The 17,543-nt window shown below is 39.2% G+C and overlaps 1 protein-coding gene across 8 annotated transcripts in view; it reads left to right on the forward strand.

The window, feature by feature from the left end:
- The window catches only part of MSRA (methionine sulfoxide reductase A), a 426,874-nt gene that overhangs the window by 163,818 nt on the left and 245,513 nt on the right, over nucleotides 1-17,543 (forward strand). For 7 of the 8 annotated variants that reach the window (XM_045078388.1, XM_004766048.3, XM_045078389.1 and 4 more), the window contains one exon: nucleotides 2,977-3,045. The exons of the other annotated variant lie outside the window; for it this stretch is intronic. In XM_045078388.1, the coding sequence (XP_044934323.1) occupies nucleotides 2,977-3,045 (69 nt within the window). Of the gene's footprint in view, nucleotides 1-2,976; nucleotides 3,046-17,543 lie in introns of those variants that run through there. 8 annotated transcript variants of the gene reach the window in all.

Below are 17,543 nucleotides of genomic sequence, written 5' to 3' on the forward strand. Positions count from 1 at the left end.
ACTCCTATGCATTGTCCCCCATTGGGCAAGGATTATCAAAGTGGTGACCCAAAGGAGTTATGAGACCTGCCCTCCCTGTGCTTATAGTCTGTTTGTCCAGGTAATGGCTAAGTGTAAGATGCAGCTCTGGTGAGTGCTGTAGAAGGTCATTGGTCCCAAGAAATCAATGGTAGTAGAGAATGAGGATTGAGGTGATCAGACCTCATGGGTCCTTGAAGGCCACATTAGAGTTTTAACTTTAGCCTAAGAACAATGGGAAGCCATAGAAGGTGGGGAAGGAAATTGGGGAGTTTGTGTCATACAATGAGTTTGTTTTTCTTTTAGAAAGGTAATGCGAATTAGAGAGGGGACATAGATGACCTAGAGGTATTTATAGGAGTCCAGGCAAGGAGACCACAATGATTTTGGTGGTGAGGGGAAGAAGTGGAGGGATTCTGGATGTCTGGAAGGTAAAACTGGCTAGATTTGGTGGTGGATTGATGTGGATAGTGACAGCTCAAGAACAGGCAAGGATGCCTTAGAAATTAGGATAACAGTCCTGTTCCTAGAGGTGGGGATTCTGGTAGAGGGCCATGTTTGGAATGGAAGGTCATTTTGTGTTGGTGGTACTTTTGAGCTGTCTGAGAGATGTCAAATAGGCTACACTTTTCATGGTAAATGTGTAGTGTTTTGGTTGGACTATAAATAAGCCTTGATGGATTGTCCGGGGAAATAAAGTCCTGTGAGAAAAAATTTTTAACCCATAATTTTGTTGATTCTTAAAAATCTGAACAGATTTTCATTTAGAAAGTAAGAATCTAACAATGATAAAGGAAATTAATAAAGGTAAGAATCTCATATAATCTCCCTAGTTGTTTTAATTTTTGTATGTTTCTCTGCCAGAGAAATATTTCTCTTCCTATAAGCATTCATATTTTAATTAGTTGTCATTATAATCTACATCCAGTGTTGTAATAGGATTGTTTCACTTACCATTATCCCAAATATTTTTTCACATATTTATATATCTTTCAAATGCTCTATTTAAAATATGTTACTTAATATCACATGCTTTTGATAAATCACGAGTTATAATTTTCTAAGCAATGTTAGTACTTTTGGATATTCATTTGATTTTCAAGTTTTATTATTATAAGTAATAAATATTCTTATTTGTATCATCTTTTTTTTACTCTTACATTATTCTTTAGGTTGAATTCTTATGAGTGGGATTAGTGAATCAAAGAGCTTGACTGGATTTATAACTCTTGATATGCATAAAGGCAAACATTTTCAGAACTACAGGCAGGGACTGTGAAGTGGTGACCTTAGAACAGAACTGTGACCTCCATGTCAGACCTCATCACATTTCTTTGGATTCAGCAACCAGTGGTTCTAACCATATTAATGAGTGCTTGACAAGGTCCCATGGCCACCGGGATCTGGGCTGGTCTCTTCCCTTCCTCCAGGTTTTCTGTTCCTAGGCTCGTGCCACCATCACTGAATAACCTGTGAGAGCCCCTGAATTGATGGTATCCTGCAGAGGTTGTCTGAACTTGACTGAGCCTCATAAGCCTTCAGGTTCTAAAAGACTTCTAGGGTACTGGAGAGGGATTCCTGTGGTTTTGGATGGAGTTCTCAAGACTTTTCATGCCTTGGTCCATGCCTACCATTGTGTCATTCATGGCCACTGCTGCTCAATGTATCACCTCTGCTATGCCCAGACTAGACTCTCTTCTGGTCCCAGATGATGCCTCAGTCACAGCCAGACTCCTGGCTCTCATTCAGGTTGCTTGTTCACTCTCTGCCTTTCCAAACCCTGCCTCTCCTTCAGGACGCTGCGATGGTTGCCCTTCCTCCAGGTTGCTGGATCTCACTCCCACCCAGCTTTGCTATTCCTCTGCTGTGAACTCTTACAGTACCTTTAGTCCCTAATTCCAGAACTTGGCACATAATTGTAAGCTTTCTGGTAAAGCTTTCTGACATTTTTATGTTGTGAAGGTAATTTTAATTTCCACAGGGGCAGAAACCATGTCCTACTCTCCACAGCCCCCTCAGTCAGACTGTCATGCTGAGCCCTTTGCCAGTGCTCCATAAACTGAATGGGACACAGGAAATCAAAATGTATGTGCTATATGAAGCAGCATCAAGGCTTTTTAGCCATTCTTACGTATTTTCAACTTAAATGCCCATACTCAAGGATTCCTGAGGATATTATTCAAATACTTGTAGATGAATCATACTCAGCTGGGTTCTATGTGACTAAAGTTTGAGGGGTTATGAGAATAAGTTAATGCTGGAAAACCATAACTTGGTCACCTTCTATTTCTAAGTCCTTGCTATGCCCAGGGTGGGGAGGGTGTTGGTGGAGGAAACCAGCAACATACTCAACCAGGAAGAGTAGTTGAGAAACACTGGCTTATCCATTTGATCTGTAAGAAGGCAAATGTCTGTGGCTCCTGGTAACAGTGGCTGTATTGTAGTGAAATGATGCATTCTATTATTCTGTTCTTTTAAAAAATTGGCCCCAATGTTACCCTGCTGTCCTCGTGGCTCACTTCAATGATTGGGTCAATGTTCTGATTATCAGGAGTCTTTAGAGGAAGTCTCCCCAGTTCACCCGGGGACCCCAACTTTCCCTTCTTCCTCAGGGGCTGGCCTGGTCCTGTGGGGCCTCTCTGCCCAGGGGTCAGGAGCTTTGGGGCTGGGCTATCTCTGCCACCACCAGTCTTAGGGCTCTGCACAAGCTCGGGCCTTGGTACCCTCATTTGTAAAACCAGGCACTTGAACTAGACCATCTTGAGGCTCTTCAGTAACTGAGATTAAAAACAGAATAATTGAAACTCTCTTAAAAGGGTAAGCTTTGGTGGCGTTTTTAACTAAAAACGAGAAATAGACTCTTTGACACATTTAATGACATGTGTTAGTATGTGTGTGGAACTTTACACTTAACTTGTATTTCTTTCTTTCCTTCTCTCCCTCTTTTTTTTTTTCTAGCCAAACATCATGTCAATGGCAATAGAACAGTTGAACCTTTCCCAGAGGGAACACAGATGGCTGTATTTGGTAAGATATCAACTCTGAAAGAAAACCCAAATTGTGTGCAAAGACTAGTGCCAAATTTCTGAGTTTTAGCAAGTGTCCTCAGGGCTTCAAAATCTGGGCTCTTCTAGATATTTACAAGTCATTGGAGCCAAAAAAACTATCGAGTTCTTAGTATTTCTGGGATCAGAAAAGCTTATTCTATAGAATTTAATATGCTTTCTTTTCTCACTTTGCAAACCAAATATCAAACTGTGTATTTGCTATTTCTTACGTCCACACTGTGAATTAACCTGATAATTTACAGTTTGAGTTTTTCTTCTCTAGAAGGGTCCCCCCACACACATTGATACGTAATTTTGTCAACGGCTGGGGTTCAAGAAGTTTTGAGTTGTTATTCCACAAAATCAATCTAATTGAATAATCTCTTTCTCTTCCATTATGAATTCAGCATATTCCTTAGAGAAAAATCAGTTAAAATGTCTTAAACAGAATAAAATTTAACCCCTGAGTATATATTTACAATATAAAATTATGTGGCTGAGCAGAACCTCTCTGTTAGATTCCAAACCTTTTGGTGGCAAGGTCCTTTTTAATTCATAGCTCCTGACCTCCATATTTAATGTCACTTAAGCTTCCTTCAAAATGTCTCTACACCTGGCACTTTCTTTCCCTGCCTTTTCCCTTTCTTTCTCCCTTCTTCTCCTCCTTCCCTTTTCTTCCTGGTTTCCTCTTCCGTTAAACCCTCCTGTTCCCCTTTCCCTGGAGCAATGCCCTGGTGCCCTTATCAATCTCTCAGGGGTTATTGCCTCTGTCCTGTGGATTTTCATTTTCTTGTATCTTCTGGATCCTTCCCCTCGGCCTTTATTTTTCATTTTTTGAAGATTTATTATTTATTTGAGAGAGAGAAAGAGTGTGTGTGAGAGAGAGAGAGAGCATGAGAAGAGGGAGGGTCAGAAGGAAAAGCAGACTCCCCCTGAGCAGGGAGCCTGATGCTCGACTAGATCCTAGTATTCCAGGATCATGACCTGAGCCGAAGGCAGTTGCTTAACCAATTGAACCACCCAGGTACCCTCCCCTGAGCCTTTAGATAGGTTTTATGGTTGGCTCCATTCTAAAAATCCTGAAGTTCCCTGACTTTATGCTGTCCTCTAGCTTCCTTTCTACCCTGATCTTGATGATGATCTCCTACAAAGGCTTTTGATGTAAATCTGCTTTAAGCATGGAGGTGTCTTTGAGGTGGAAATTAGCCTCAGGATGACCCATCTCTAAATTAGCCTATTCAGGAAAAGCATTAACTTATTCACAGAGATGGAACCAGAATTAGTAATCAATTATGATTAACAGTTGCAGAGTTATGAAACAGAGCTAATTCTGCCTGAGTGTTTGTAAATCTTGCTCTGTATGGGCTATCACCTTTTAAAATACACTGATCAGTAGTTAGGAATTATTATGCTCAGAAATGTAAATGGAGAATTTGATTTTTGTAGCAAAAAAGCGTAATGGACACTCTAAAAGTATGTGCTAAATATTTGATTTGTTAACATTTTCTCCGAGGACTTATGTTCAGATGATGCCATTTTACTGGAGTTGTGGGTTTAGGACTGTTCCCAGGGGACAGCAGATGTCACATCAGTCCTCAAAAAGTTACTTTGATGATTTTTTTTTGTTTTTGTCTTTCAGATTTTTCACCCCCAGACATGTTAGAAACTCAGTTCCATGTCATGTTGGGAAATATAAAATGAGACTGACTTATCTTAGCAGGTTTCCCTTTGTTGTGCTATTGGAGGAAAGCTTCCTTCCCAAAGGGCAGACCAAGCACCAGGCAGGCCAGAGAATGAGAAATATCAGTAAATAAAGCTCCTTGATGAGATGATAATTATTATTTATCATGGCTTTGGTTTATATTGGCTTTCCTAAAAATCCTAACCCATAGCCTTCATTGTTTGGCTTTGGGCAAGCATGGTTCCCCTCCTATAGAATGAGAGGGCTGACAGAGTGCTCTGAGACTCTTCCCTTTGCTTCTACATCTCATATATTTAAGACTGAAGGCTGATCTGGCAGCAGACAGTCCCCTGGAAATCCACTGTGAATGGCCAAGGTGTGTGGCTTTTAAAAGAGGTGAATTGTATATAATTTCTACAAGTGCAGAGTTACACAGATTGTAAAAATAGAGTATCTTTGGACAGCTAAGAATTTTTACTTTATGAGAACTGGGGTTTGGCTCTTACACATGCTTAAATTAAGGCCTCTATTTGGGTTAAGTATGTGCAGGCATTTTTTATTAATATTTTAAAAACTGTTCTCATTCTATATTACTTGTCCTCCTGGCCTGCAGTGGAGAGAGACAGCAGGCGGTTTTGGGGGTGGGCTTCTCTCATTCCGGGTTGTTTATAGCTTGACCGAAAAGGTTAAACCAAGTATATAGCATTTGGCTCTTTCACGTATGTTGGACATCTAATCCTCTTGGCACCTTGCAAGGCTGGTAGGAACATGTAATTCTTTTCTCAGAGAGCTTCTGTCACTTACCAGCGCCACTCAGCCAGGGATATGGTGGAGGGAGAATTTGAGTCTGAGTCTAACTGACCCTGAAGCCCATGCTCTTTTTAGGATGTTCCCTGACACTTAGCCCTGGTTGGAGGAGTTGGAGGGACCACGGGGCAAGTCTGGTAGCTGCAGAAATGCCTTTCAGCTGGATCCATGCACAAGAGCATGCTATCCAGCCACGTCAATTTAGCAAACTGATTTGTGAGTTTCTATGCATTCCCAGAGTGCTCTGAAGGACTCTTGAGATACAGCCTTTGCTGGGAAAATACTATTGGAATGACATCTACTATGCCATTTTTACTCATTTGATTTTAGTAGCATGAATTAATGTACAGGAGATTGTTTTACATCTGCCGGACTGTGAGTTCACTAAAGTACCAATGGTACTTTCTACTTGTGTCAACTCATTCTTCACCCATGTAAGTCTTAATATCTTATGATCTAATAGTATCACCAGTTTCAATTTTATTATCTATTGGTTAATCATTTGAATGTACATTACAGAATCCTGTCTACGTAGGAACTTTTAAATTTTAATCCATTCTAAAGTGGTCATTGAACTGCCATTAAGCATTTAGAGTGGATAATGTAAGGAAGTGGAGTGTGAGGACAGGGCACATTCCACTGTGAAAAACACACGAGTGCAGCATTCTGTCAAGTGACCAAGGAATAGATAGATAGTTTCTTCATTTCTGGCGTATAATCTTCACAGATTATTTTTAAGCTAAGTTGTTCATTTTTTCAGATTTTCTTTCATGGCCCATTTGTTAGTCGTTGTCTTGTTTTTGTGTGGCCATGGTTCTTAAGCTTCTTTGTTGCTCTTTCTGTCCTCTGCACTTTAGGACAATGATAATGAAGGTAATAGGCTCTGCTCACCCAGTGGGCTTCTCCTTGTCTGTGTATGATGCTCTCTTTCAAGTCAGTGGGAGCCCTTTTCCCACAAGCTGGAAAAGCAGAATTGAACATTTTGCAATTACTTAATGCCTTTGTTCCTGGTGGCTGAGAGTGCCCTATGGCTATCATCCCTTTAATCCTACAACATCCCTGTGAAGTGGGCATTATTGTGCTCTGTTAGAGACAGAGAAACTGAGGCACCCAAAGATGAAAGAAATCTGGTCAAGTGGTGGGAATGCTTTCTCAGGCATGAGGACATCCATATTACATTTGCCAGCATGCTGTGCCTGACTTAGAAAGGTTCTCTCCAGCTCTCAACAACTTAATGAAAGTGACATCCCGTTGGCAGTGAGCCACTCCATCCACGCAGAGAGCACAGGCTCCAGCCTCTCATGGTGGTTGTTTTTAAGCCCAGAACAACTTTTCATTTTATTGAAAATACTCCATATTCAAGAAGATTTATTTCAAAATAAAATTTAAAATATGATTAATTGAGGAAAATGCAGAGAAGTTGGGAGTTGCAAAGATTTGTTAATTTGGGAAGATTTTTAGTATAATTAAAAAAAATGAAATACAGTTCTTAGAAACACGTGGGTGGCTCAGTAATTTGAGCATCTGCCCTCAGCTCAGGTCATGATCCCAGGGTCCTGGGATCGAGTCCCATATCTGGCTCCCTGCTTAGCAGGGAGCCTCCTCTCTCTCTGCCAGCTGTTCTCCCTGCTTGTGCTTTCTTTCTGACAAATAAATAAATAAAATACAGTGAACATAGATATATTAAATGAAGTAAACAGATGAAAAAATATTACAGTGTGGTAGACTAGACTTACATTATATATCATACAGTACCAACACCAGTAGTTCTACTAACTTCTAAGATTTTCCTCAGTAAATATTGTTATATTCTTTCTGAATGACTTGAAATTAAAAGTTAATTCAAATTTATAAAACCTGGCTCATAGCTCTTCAGTAAGAGATGGAGAATTGATCTGATTATGCCCTTGCAGTTTTCATATTGTACTACTAGTGTCCAGTGACATAGGGTGATGAGCAGTCCGTCACTAGAGGTATTTAAATAATAGAGTGGTCATTCCTAACCAATTGAGAAATGGGATTAAATAGCCTTTTAGAGCCTTTCTTCTTAGTTAATGAGCATTTGTCTTATTTCAGAATTAAACCTTTTGGAAAAAATTATTTCTAACAAGAAAGCCTTTGATCCTATCATTTAGAAATCCACATCAAGGCTGTTTGTTACAAGGTAAGATTCTGCAGTGAGGAATCTTAGTGTACAGGAATTGATACCAGTGACAGCAGCAGAAGAAGCAGAGAAGCAGAATCTCTGTGAATTCTTAGGGTGGGTTTTTAGGCTCCCAATAGCCTGACAGCAATGGCTCTGTGATCTCAAACCCTTGCAAAACATGTTTTCTTTGTCAGGTGTTCTTAGGGCTTCTCCAATGAGAGGGAGCGAAAGGCAATCCAAGACATCATGAAAATGTGCTGATGACCTTGTTACAAATCTCTGTTTATAGCCAGGGTGCCAAGAATTTACTAGACTGTTTCTTAAATAGGTGTATGGAAGGACTGATTCCAGATCGGGGCTTGGGGCTGGCACAAGCCCACAGATGCACCACAGTCCAGGGGTTTCACCTTCAGTACCCCAAAGGAGAATGAGATCAGTGTCTATAAGATGAGCCAATCATAAGACATTTTTTCCCTCTGACTTCAGTTGGAGGTGAATTTTTTGAAACAGCCACAGTTATTTTGTCTGCTAGCCAAGAAAACAGCATTGAAAGCAGCAGGCAATATGTCAGACTTCAAAGGAAAATATATTGGTGTCTCATTGGCTCGAATCCAACATTATGTTGGTAAATAATCAAATCCCGGTGTGGCATATTTCTCCCTGAACCTTGACTGAAAACCATTGAAGACCATTCTGTGAGCTGTGGAGTGGCAGTCACTCATTCTAGGAAAAAGGCCAGAAAGAATGACTTTGAAATGTGTTTATAATTAACTAAACAATCTAAATTCACAAGACTGTTAGAACAGCAGGCTGCTAACTGGTGCAAACTTCTTAAGTGATGAGGCACTTGGGGAAACAAAAATAGGCCTTCTTCCCATATACTCTGAAGAACCTTTAAGGGAAAATAATTGGGCATTTAGGGACATGTTTTAAGATATATGTTATTTTATATGTCTTTTTTGTGTGCGTAAAAGTCTCAATTTGTATTTTCTTTTTGCGTGTGGAGAGGTCAGATAATATAGGGGAGGGTGAAGGATTTAGCTGAAAATCCCATTTGGATTGTATTGCATTGCTTGGATTGATGCAGCCACCAGGTCTGATCCAGAGGAGCACAGGTGTGGAGTCCGAGAGGGTATCCTTGGGTGAGGAGGGTGATAGGGGCATATATTTAGAAATTCGAAGCTGGAGTGTGGGTGGGGATTTCTGAGCTTAGAGAATGGAAGTGAACCCATTGTAGAAGAGTAAATCCAAATCCAATAATGTTCGATAATCACGTATCCACCAACCTCAACCATTTGGAATGCATGTAAGAACCAGAAAATAAGCCCCCTCCCCCTCCAAGCTGGTGAGTTGCTCCCCGGGGTGGGGGGCACCTGGTCTCCCCAGTTAGAGGGTGCTTGATCCAGCCCTCAGGTGATTAACTGCAACATCAATCAGTTCCATTTGATCTATAATCTCTCCTGCATAATACCTGATGAGTCCTGTGACTCAGGGATTTTGAAGGATAACCGACTGCATTAGTGGAAAACTAATCTAATGTTGGCCCATTACTGGCCAGCTCTTGTTCAGCTTTCTATGAGACCTTTCTATGAGGTCTAAATGAGACTCATTGCTTCCTTCTGAATCAATACAGAGCTCTCCAAAAGTGCCATGAATTCTCTTTTGGCCTCAACTATTGAATTGATGAGCTGTGGCTAATTATTTCACTGTTACCAATAGTATGCAGTGACCATCCAATTGACCAACTTTTTTAAAGTTTTAAAAATGAAAATTTATATAATTTTATTTTACAAATATGGGAGTAATTTCTTAAAGCACTACAGAGAAAAAGTACCCAGTAAGTTGTGCAAGAGAAACAATTATGTATCTACTGCTTCTCTGTGAATTAGCTTTTTTAGAAAAAAAATATAGATTTGGAGAATGACAAAAACTAGAGTTAATTATTATTCAGTCTAACTCAACTAGCATTTTTAAGAAAAATAATGAAACCCATAATGCAGGTAATAAAAAGCAGAATAGTCTCTCTTACTCTACTCCTTCCAACCATTTCCCTTGGGCCTTGTTATAAAATAAAATAAAGGAAAATTAAAATGGATACAAGACATGGCAAAATACCATATATTAGAATTCAGTATTTACTGAATTTAATATTTACTGAATATATTAGGCCAAAGAAAAATATGAGAAATGAAATATACAAATAGTGCACATCATAATAAAATATAACTTATCAAAGTTGGCCGCAAATTTGATTCTATATTTTCTAGCAGCATTGGGAAGATCAGTTAGTCTATGGTTGGTTTCAGTTTTTAAAACTTATGATAGAATATACATAATATAAAATTTGCCATTTTAACCATTTTTAAATGTACAGTTCAGTGGCATTAAGAATAGTCTCACTGTTGTGAAGCCATCATCACCACCCATCTCCTGGACTTTTTCATCTTTCCCAACTGAAATTCTGTATTCCTTAGACAGTAATTCTCTGTTCTGTCTCCAGCTAGCCCCCAGCAATCCCTATTCTACTTTCCATCTCTCCGAATTTCACTACTCTAGATAGCTCCAGTAAGTGGAATCATTCAATAATTATCCTTTTGTGATGAGCTTATTTCACCTGGCATAAAGTCTTCAAGGTTCATCCATATTGTGACATGTGTTGCAGTTTCCTTCCTTTTTTTAAAGTCCAAGTAATAGTCCACCAAATATGTAGGCCACATTTTGTTTATCCATTCATCTATTGAAGGGTACTTGGGTTGCTTCCATGTTTTGGCTCTCATGAATACTACTGCTATGAGAATGGGAGTATAAATATCTCTTTGAGACCCTACTTTCAGTACCTTAAAGAATATACCTACAAGTGGAATTGCTGGATTGCATGGTAATCTTATGTTTCATTTTTTGAGGAACTGCAATCCCATTCTCTACAATGACTGAACCATTTTACATTCCCATTGGCAAAGTGCAAGGATTCTAATTTCTTCACATCCCTGCCAGCCTGCGTTGTTTGTTAATAGGAACCCTCACGGGTGTGATACTGAAAATCTGTATGCTTGGGGGAATCTTAAAATCTCCTGATTCTAGAACCCGAAAGAAGTTTCTTTCAAGGATATGTAGAAGGAGGACACTGTAATGTAAGAGAGTTAGCAGTACTACTGAGAACCCTTTAGAAAGTGAGCAGCATGAGGCCATTTGTGAGCTGCTGGTTACACTGCTCTTCTACTTGTGCTCCTGACATACACCAGGGAATATTTGGTCCACACACCCCCACAGGTGCCACAGGGTGTTTTTCTGGTGGGCTCTGGCTTATTGCATAAATTACTTGTATTGCATCTAAAATAATCCGTGGCCGGGTTATCTTATAATGAATTTTCTCTCAATACTATTTCTTTCAGTGGATTTTTAAAAAAATATTTATTTTTTAGTTCTTTATTGGGAAAAATTTCAAATATGTTAAAAATAAACTGATGTAGTGAAGCCTCTCTTACTCAGCTTCAGTTAGGGCTGAGTGTGTTTCATGTATATTCCCACTCGCTCTCTCCTTCATCTTAGGTATTTTAAAGCAAATCTCACATATCATTTTATTTCATCCATGAATATTTTGATATGTATCTCTAAATGAGCAAATTTCTAGGGGTACTTGGGTGGCTCAGTCAGTTAAGTTTCGGACTCTTCATTTTGGCTCAGTTCATGATCTCAGAATAGTGGGATCAGGCCCCAAGTCCGGCTCTGCGTTGGGTGTGCAGCCTGCTTAAGGTTATCTCTCTCCGTCTTCCCTTCCCTTCCACATCCTGCTGTGGTGCTTGCTCTAAATAAATAAATAAATAAATAAGCAGTTTTCTAGAAAACGTACCATAATGCCATTATCACAGCAATAAAGGTAGTTTTTTAAATAACATCAAATATCCCAAAAGTCCATAAGTTTGAATCGATATCCAAATTGAGTTCATACGTTGTAATTGGTTGATATAAATATTTAGTCTCTCTCTCTTTTTTAAAAGACTTTATTTATTTATTTGACAGAGATCACAAGTAGGCAGAGAGACAGGCAGAGAGAGAGTGGGAAGCAGGCTCCCTGCTGAGCAGAGAGCCTGATGTGGGGCTTGATTCCAGGACCCTGAGATCATGACTTGAGCCGAAGGCAGAGGCTTAACCCACCGAGCCACCCAGGCGCCCCTATTTAGTCTCTTACTCTGTTAAGTTCATCCTTCTTTTTTTTTTATTTTGTAATTTATTTGTTCAAGAAATTAGATAATTTATTCTGCACATTTCTTTCAGTCTAGATTGAATGATCATGTTTATCATTCCTCTATGCTTTCTATAAATTGGGACTTAGAGTCCTGATCAGAATCTGTAGGTGGGGTGCATAAACCATTCAGGAGGCATTTAATAACTGGATAATTAAGTTACCAGCCTTAATGCTCATTGCCTAGATCTGTTATTCTATTAGAGGCTGCAGGATGGTACTCTTTTAATTCTAGAATTTCCTTTTATTTATGAACTAGAAAATTTCTATAAGAAGCTTCACTTTTATTAACTATTTGGTTACCTTGACATCCAGTTTGATTAAGAAAGAAGCATCATCTTCCCCCTTCCCCCATCTGCCATTTTACTCTGTGGTTTAAATGTATCTTCATGAGCATGGTTTAAATGTATCTTCATGAGTTAGAAGCATATATAAATATAGTTGCTTAAGTCAAAAATGATTTAACAAGTGATGGAAATCTCTTTAATTTGACTGAATGACCATTTTCACTTGGGCATTTAACCAAATTATTGAGATTTATAACCGTTTGGTTACACACTTGAAAATATAATCATGATAGACAGATTGCCTCAACAGATTTGGATAAAACAAAGATGCAGGCCTATAGTCAGGTGGCAGAAGGTATGTCTCTGGCAAAGCTGGATCTGGGAATTGGCCATCTTCTCTGCTGTTCTCATCTCAGGTCTTGTGACCAGGGGATGGAGTGCCATGTGGGTCTCAGTTCTGAACCTCAGCAACCCAGGATGAAAAAGCCAGCTCCAGAGAGGGCCTGAGGACTGGGGGCCATCTTGCTTCTAGATGCAGAATGCTGTCAAAATACTGGAATGATGAGAATGGATAAGCAGCCAAGAAATGACAATGCCTCCCTAGGAATGCTGCCCGCTATAAAGACTAACAGCTGGGCTGTCTCACCTGGAGCACTTTTTCATGCTTTGGCTTATATTGTGAATGTGTTCAAGGGTAGCAGGAGACATATTTATCAGAGTGCGTTTTCCATACTCTGTGTCTTCCAGTTTTCACAGACAAAACAGGTAAAACTATCTACAGGGTCATGGCCAAGTATTTTGGAAGCTATTTACTAACTCATTTTTCTTTTTTTAATCTCATTTTACTTTTTATTATTTATTATTATTATTATTATTATTATTTTGTAATTTGTCTCAAATTTTCCTTTGGGAATGATGCTATGTATAAAGTAAACAAAAATAAAATAATTCCTGTGAGTGAAATTTCTTAGGTCTAGTATAACATACAGTTTTTTTTTTTTTTTAAGGCATTCAAAATCAAACAGTGCCAGATCTGTTTTTTCAGGAATTACTGGGATGTTTTCACTGAAAGCCTAAGAAGTGGGATTCAGTTGAAGCAACATGTTTGATCCACACTGAGAAACAGCCAGTTAGTTCTGCATACATTTGGCTAAAATAGTGTGAACAATGATGAAAACCCCTGTGAACTTTCCCTGAATTCTCCTGTATAGAGTGTCAGCAAAATCCCAGGTGTCCTTATATACCAGGAGCTATTATCTAGAAGACCTTTCATCTTCCTCTTGTGTCATTGGTGTTCCAGGACTTAAACAAAGGATTATAGTTGATCAAGACCAATTACATTGGGACCAATGGTGGTACTTGCCAGATGTTTGTCTTTTGGGTTTAGGTTCCACCATAAATACTTCTAAGTCTCAGCTATGATTCCAAGGCTCATGCTAGTATGGATAATTAGTGATAGTTCATGGTAAAACTTACTGTGAACAAACTCAAAAAGACATTTTACAAATATGCTTACTTTAAGATGATTGAAAATACTCTCAGATGTGGCTTTCCAGAATCAAGCTAACTTAGTAGGAGTTACTGCTGTTTATTTTGTGGGAAAAAAATTGCATATTTTTAGCCACATCTCTGGACTCCCTAACATCCCCTATTGCAGCCTTTTGAATCTCAAATGTCTCTCTCTGTGATGGTCCTTTCCCAGTTTCTTAATTTCCATAATATTGTCACTTAATTTAAGATGATAATGTGTCCATGTGGAAGCCTGGCATCCCTGTTGCTTCTAACCCTCACACATTCATTTTGTACTTGAGAGAAGTTCTTGTCACCCTCTTTTCCACCAGGCTTCCTTTGTCTTGCCATATGACCTTTGTCCAGGTGGCAGTGACATTTGCATGGAGAGGAGTGGTAGAATTTGTGTTCACCTCATGCAAGGAGGAAGGATAGGATGACAGTGGGAGCTTAGAGTGAGAACTACCTGTAGATCAAGTGAGCTATCAGTTATGCATAGGCACTGTTTCCTAGCATTCCTTTTGGCTGAATAGCTCTTGATTGGTAAGTATGTCCTTTGGCCAGGCCTCACCTTAATAGCTTTGTCATAGAAATGTGCACTAGCCTGACCACGAGATGGAGAAGGCCCCGTAGGCATGGATTCAGCATTGGCCTTGCCTTCCCACAAGTAAAAGTAAGAGCTGGATTCCCAAGGAGAGCATATGTGCTTTAACCCTGGTGCCAATACATAGGTATTCAGTGACACATAGCAAACAGTTGGTTGGTCAGGTGTACTAGCTGATGACAGATAGTTTCCCAGGTGCTATTAATGCATTGCTAACTGGACTGACAATTTTGTCCCTGTGTTTTTTTCTTCCATGTAGAACATATTTATTCTACCCAGCCATGAAGTGGCTATAAAAATACTACCACCATTACCAACCAACTTACATATTTGGGTAGTGATTTTTAGAAAGTATGTGTGTAATATTTCACTTGTTCCTTGTAGTTAGCTCTGAGATGAGAAAGTTGAGGCCCAGAGAGATTGAATGACTTTCCCAGGGTCAGGGTGATGGTGGAACTAGTTGATGGTGGAACTAGGTCTAGCCCTCAGGTCATTTATTCACTTATTCATGAAGTTGTTTATTTATTACAACAGAAAGAAAACAAACAAACAAAATACCTCCCCTTAAGAATGTATGTGCTAATAGGCTAGGATATAAAATAAGATAAATATGTCAAGTATATGGTACGGATTGTCAGATTGTGAAAAGTGCTATTGATTCATATAAAGCAAGGGAAGAGAATAGAAAATGCCAGATTGGGATTGGGGTGGGGGTTTGCAATTTAAAAGGATGATCAAGGAAGGCATCAATGAGATAATATTTAAGCAGAGATCTAAAAGAAGTGAAGGAGGTTGTCATACAGAGATCCATGGAAAATCCATTCTAGGCAGAAGGAGCCAAGTACAAAGTCCCTGAGGCAGGAGTGTGCCTGCCACAAGGCCCATATGCTGGAGTGGAATAAGCAAGAGGGGGGTAGTAGTAGCTGAGGCCAGAGTTTAAGAGGGAGTTAAATCATGAAGGGCCTTGTGGTAACTGTGGGGACTTTGACTTTTATTTTGTAAGCTATGGGAAACCTTTAGAGGATTTGGGGCCACGAAGTGACAAAATATGACTCATTTTTAAAGCAATCACTCTGGCTGCTATCTTAAAGATAGAATGTTTAGGATGGTGAGAAAAGAAGCAGGATACCATTGAGGAAGCTGTTGCCTCTTGGTCCAGTACTTTGGGCCAGAACACATCCTACCTTGAATTGATAACAATAATGAAAAGCTTTATACCTTTGTGTATCTTTCTTAAATGCTGTTATCTTCATAGTTTTACATTATTTTCTATCCCTGGGTATTATGAATGTTAGTGGCCTTTTAAATGACTCATTAGTTGAGAACAGATACAAATCCTTTGTAGAGAGTACAGTTGACCCTTGAACAACATGGATTTGAACTACATGGGTCCACTTATATGTGGATTTTTTTTCCTAGTAAGTTCCTTAGAAAGTTTTTTTGAGATTTGCAAAGATGTGAAAAAACCTACAGATGAACCATGCAGCCTGGAAATACTGAAAAAATTAAGAAAAATGTATGTCAAGAATGTATAAAATATATGTAGATATGAGTCTGTTTTTATCATTTACTACTATAAAATACAGATAAGTCTATTTTAAGAAGTTAAAATTTATCAAAACTTGCATGCAAAAATACTCACAAACCATATATGGTGCTATTTGCAGTTGAGAGAAATTTAAACAGATGTAAAGATGCAGTATTAAATCATAATTGCAAAAAATTGACTATAGTAATAGTGTACTACTATAATAATTTTGTAGCGACCTCCCGTTGCTAGTATGGTGAGCTCAAGTGTTCGGAGTATCCACTTAAAATGCCATGTGATGCTAATCATCTCTGCATGAACAGTTCATCTCTTTTTAAAATTGCATATCCCAGTTAAAAGTGATCTCTTACGGTTCTTGGGTTTTTGTTTTTGCTTTTTTTTTTTTTTTTTTTTGAGAGAGAGAGAAAGAGAGTGAGCTAGCAAGGGGAGGGGAAGATGGAGAGGGAGAGCAAATCCTCTGGGGCTCCATCTCATGACCCTGAGATCATGACTTGAGCTGAAATCAAGAGTCAGATGCTTAACCAACTGAGCCACCCAGGTGCCCCGATTCTTGAGTATTTTTCATTGTGTTTAGTGCAATACTGTTAACTTTGAATAGCACCCTGAGACTCCTACGAAGTGCCACTAGTGATGCTGGAAGTGCTTCCAAGAAGCTGAAAAAAGTCATAACATTACAAGAAGAAGTTGAATTGCTTCATGTGTCCCATAGATTGAGGTCTACAGTTGTGGTTGTCCACCAATTTCAAGATGAATGAATACAGCATAAAGCCAGTTGTGAGAAAAGAAAAGGAAATCCATGAAGCCATCACTGCAGCTAGGCCAGCAGGTGCAAAAACCTTGCACTTTTTGCAAAATATCTTTTAATGTCATATTGAAAATGCTTTTATGTGGGTATAGGATTGCTATAAGAAATGCCTACCTATAGAATCTAATATGATTCGAGTAAAAACAAAGTCATTATGTAAAAACTTAAAGCAAAAGGAAGGTGAAGGAGCTAAAGCTGGAGAAATTAATGCCAGCAAAGGATGCTTTGATAATTTTAGAAAGAGATTTGGCTTAAAAAATGTCAAGATGGGACGCCTAGGTGGCTCAGTGGGTTAAAGCCTCTGCTTTCGGCTCAGGTCATGATCCCAGGGTCCTGGGATTGAGCCCCACATCGGGTTCTCTGCTCGGCAGGGAGCCTGCTTCCTCCTCTCTCTCTCTGCCTGCCTCTCTGACTACTTGTGACCTCTGTCTATCAAATAAATAAATTTTAAAAAATGTCAAGATAACAGGAGAAGCAGTTTCTGCTAACCCAGAGACAGCAAACAAGTTCCCAGATGCTGTTAAGAAAATCATTGAGGAGAAGGAATATCTGCTTGAACAGCTTCTTAATGCAGACAAAAGTGCCCTATCCTGGGAGAAGAAAAAGCCACAAAGGACATTTGTTAGTTAGAAAAAAACAAAAACAAACAAACAAAAAGAACCAAGTAACAGGATTTAAGGCAGGCAGGGATTCTACTGTTTTGTAGAAATACAGTCAGGTTTTATGACTAGGACTGCCCTTATCTATAAAGCTGCTAACCTCCAGGTCCTGAAGAGAAAGTTAAACACCAGCTTTCAGTCTTTTGGGTGTACAACAAGAAGGCCTGGACAATGAGAATCCTTTTTCT

The sequence above is a fragment of the Mustela putorius genome, unplaced genomic scaffold, assembly GCF_011764305.1.
Source record: "Mustela putorius furo isolate JIRA1106 unplaced genomic scaffold, ASM1176430v1.1 tig00000242_pilon_pilon_pilon, whole genome shotgun sequence".
Lineage (NCBI taxonomy): Eukaryota > Metazoa > Chordata > Mammalia > Carnivora > Mustelidae > Mustela > Mustela putorius.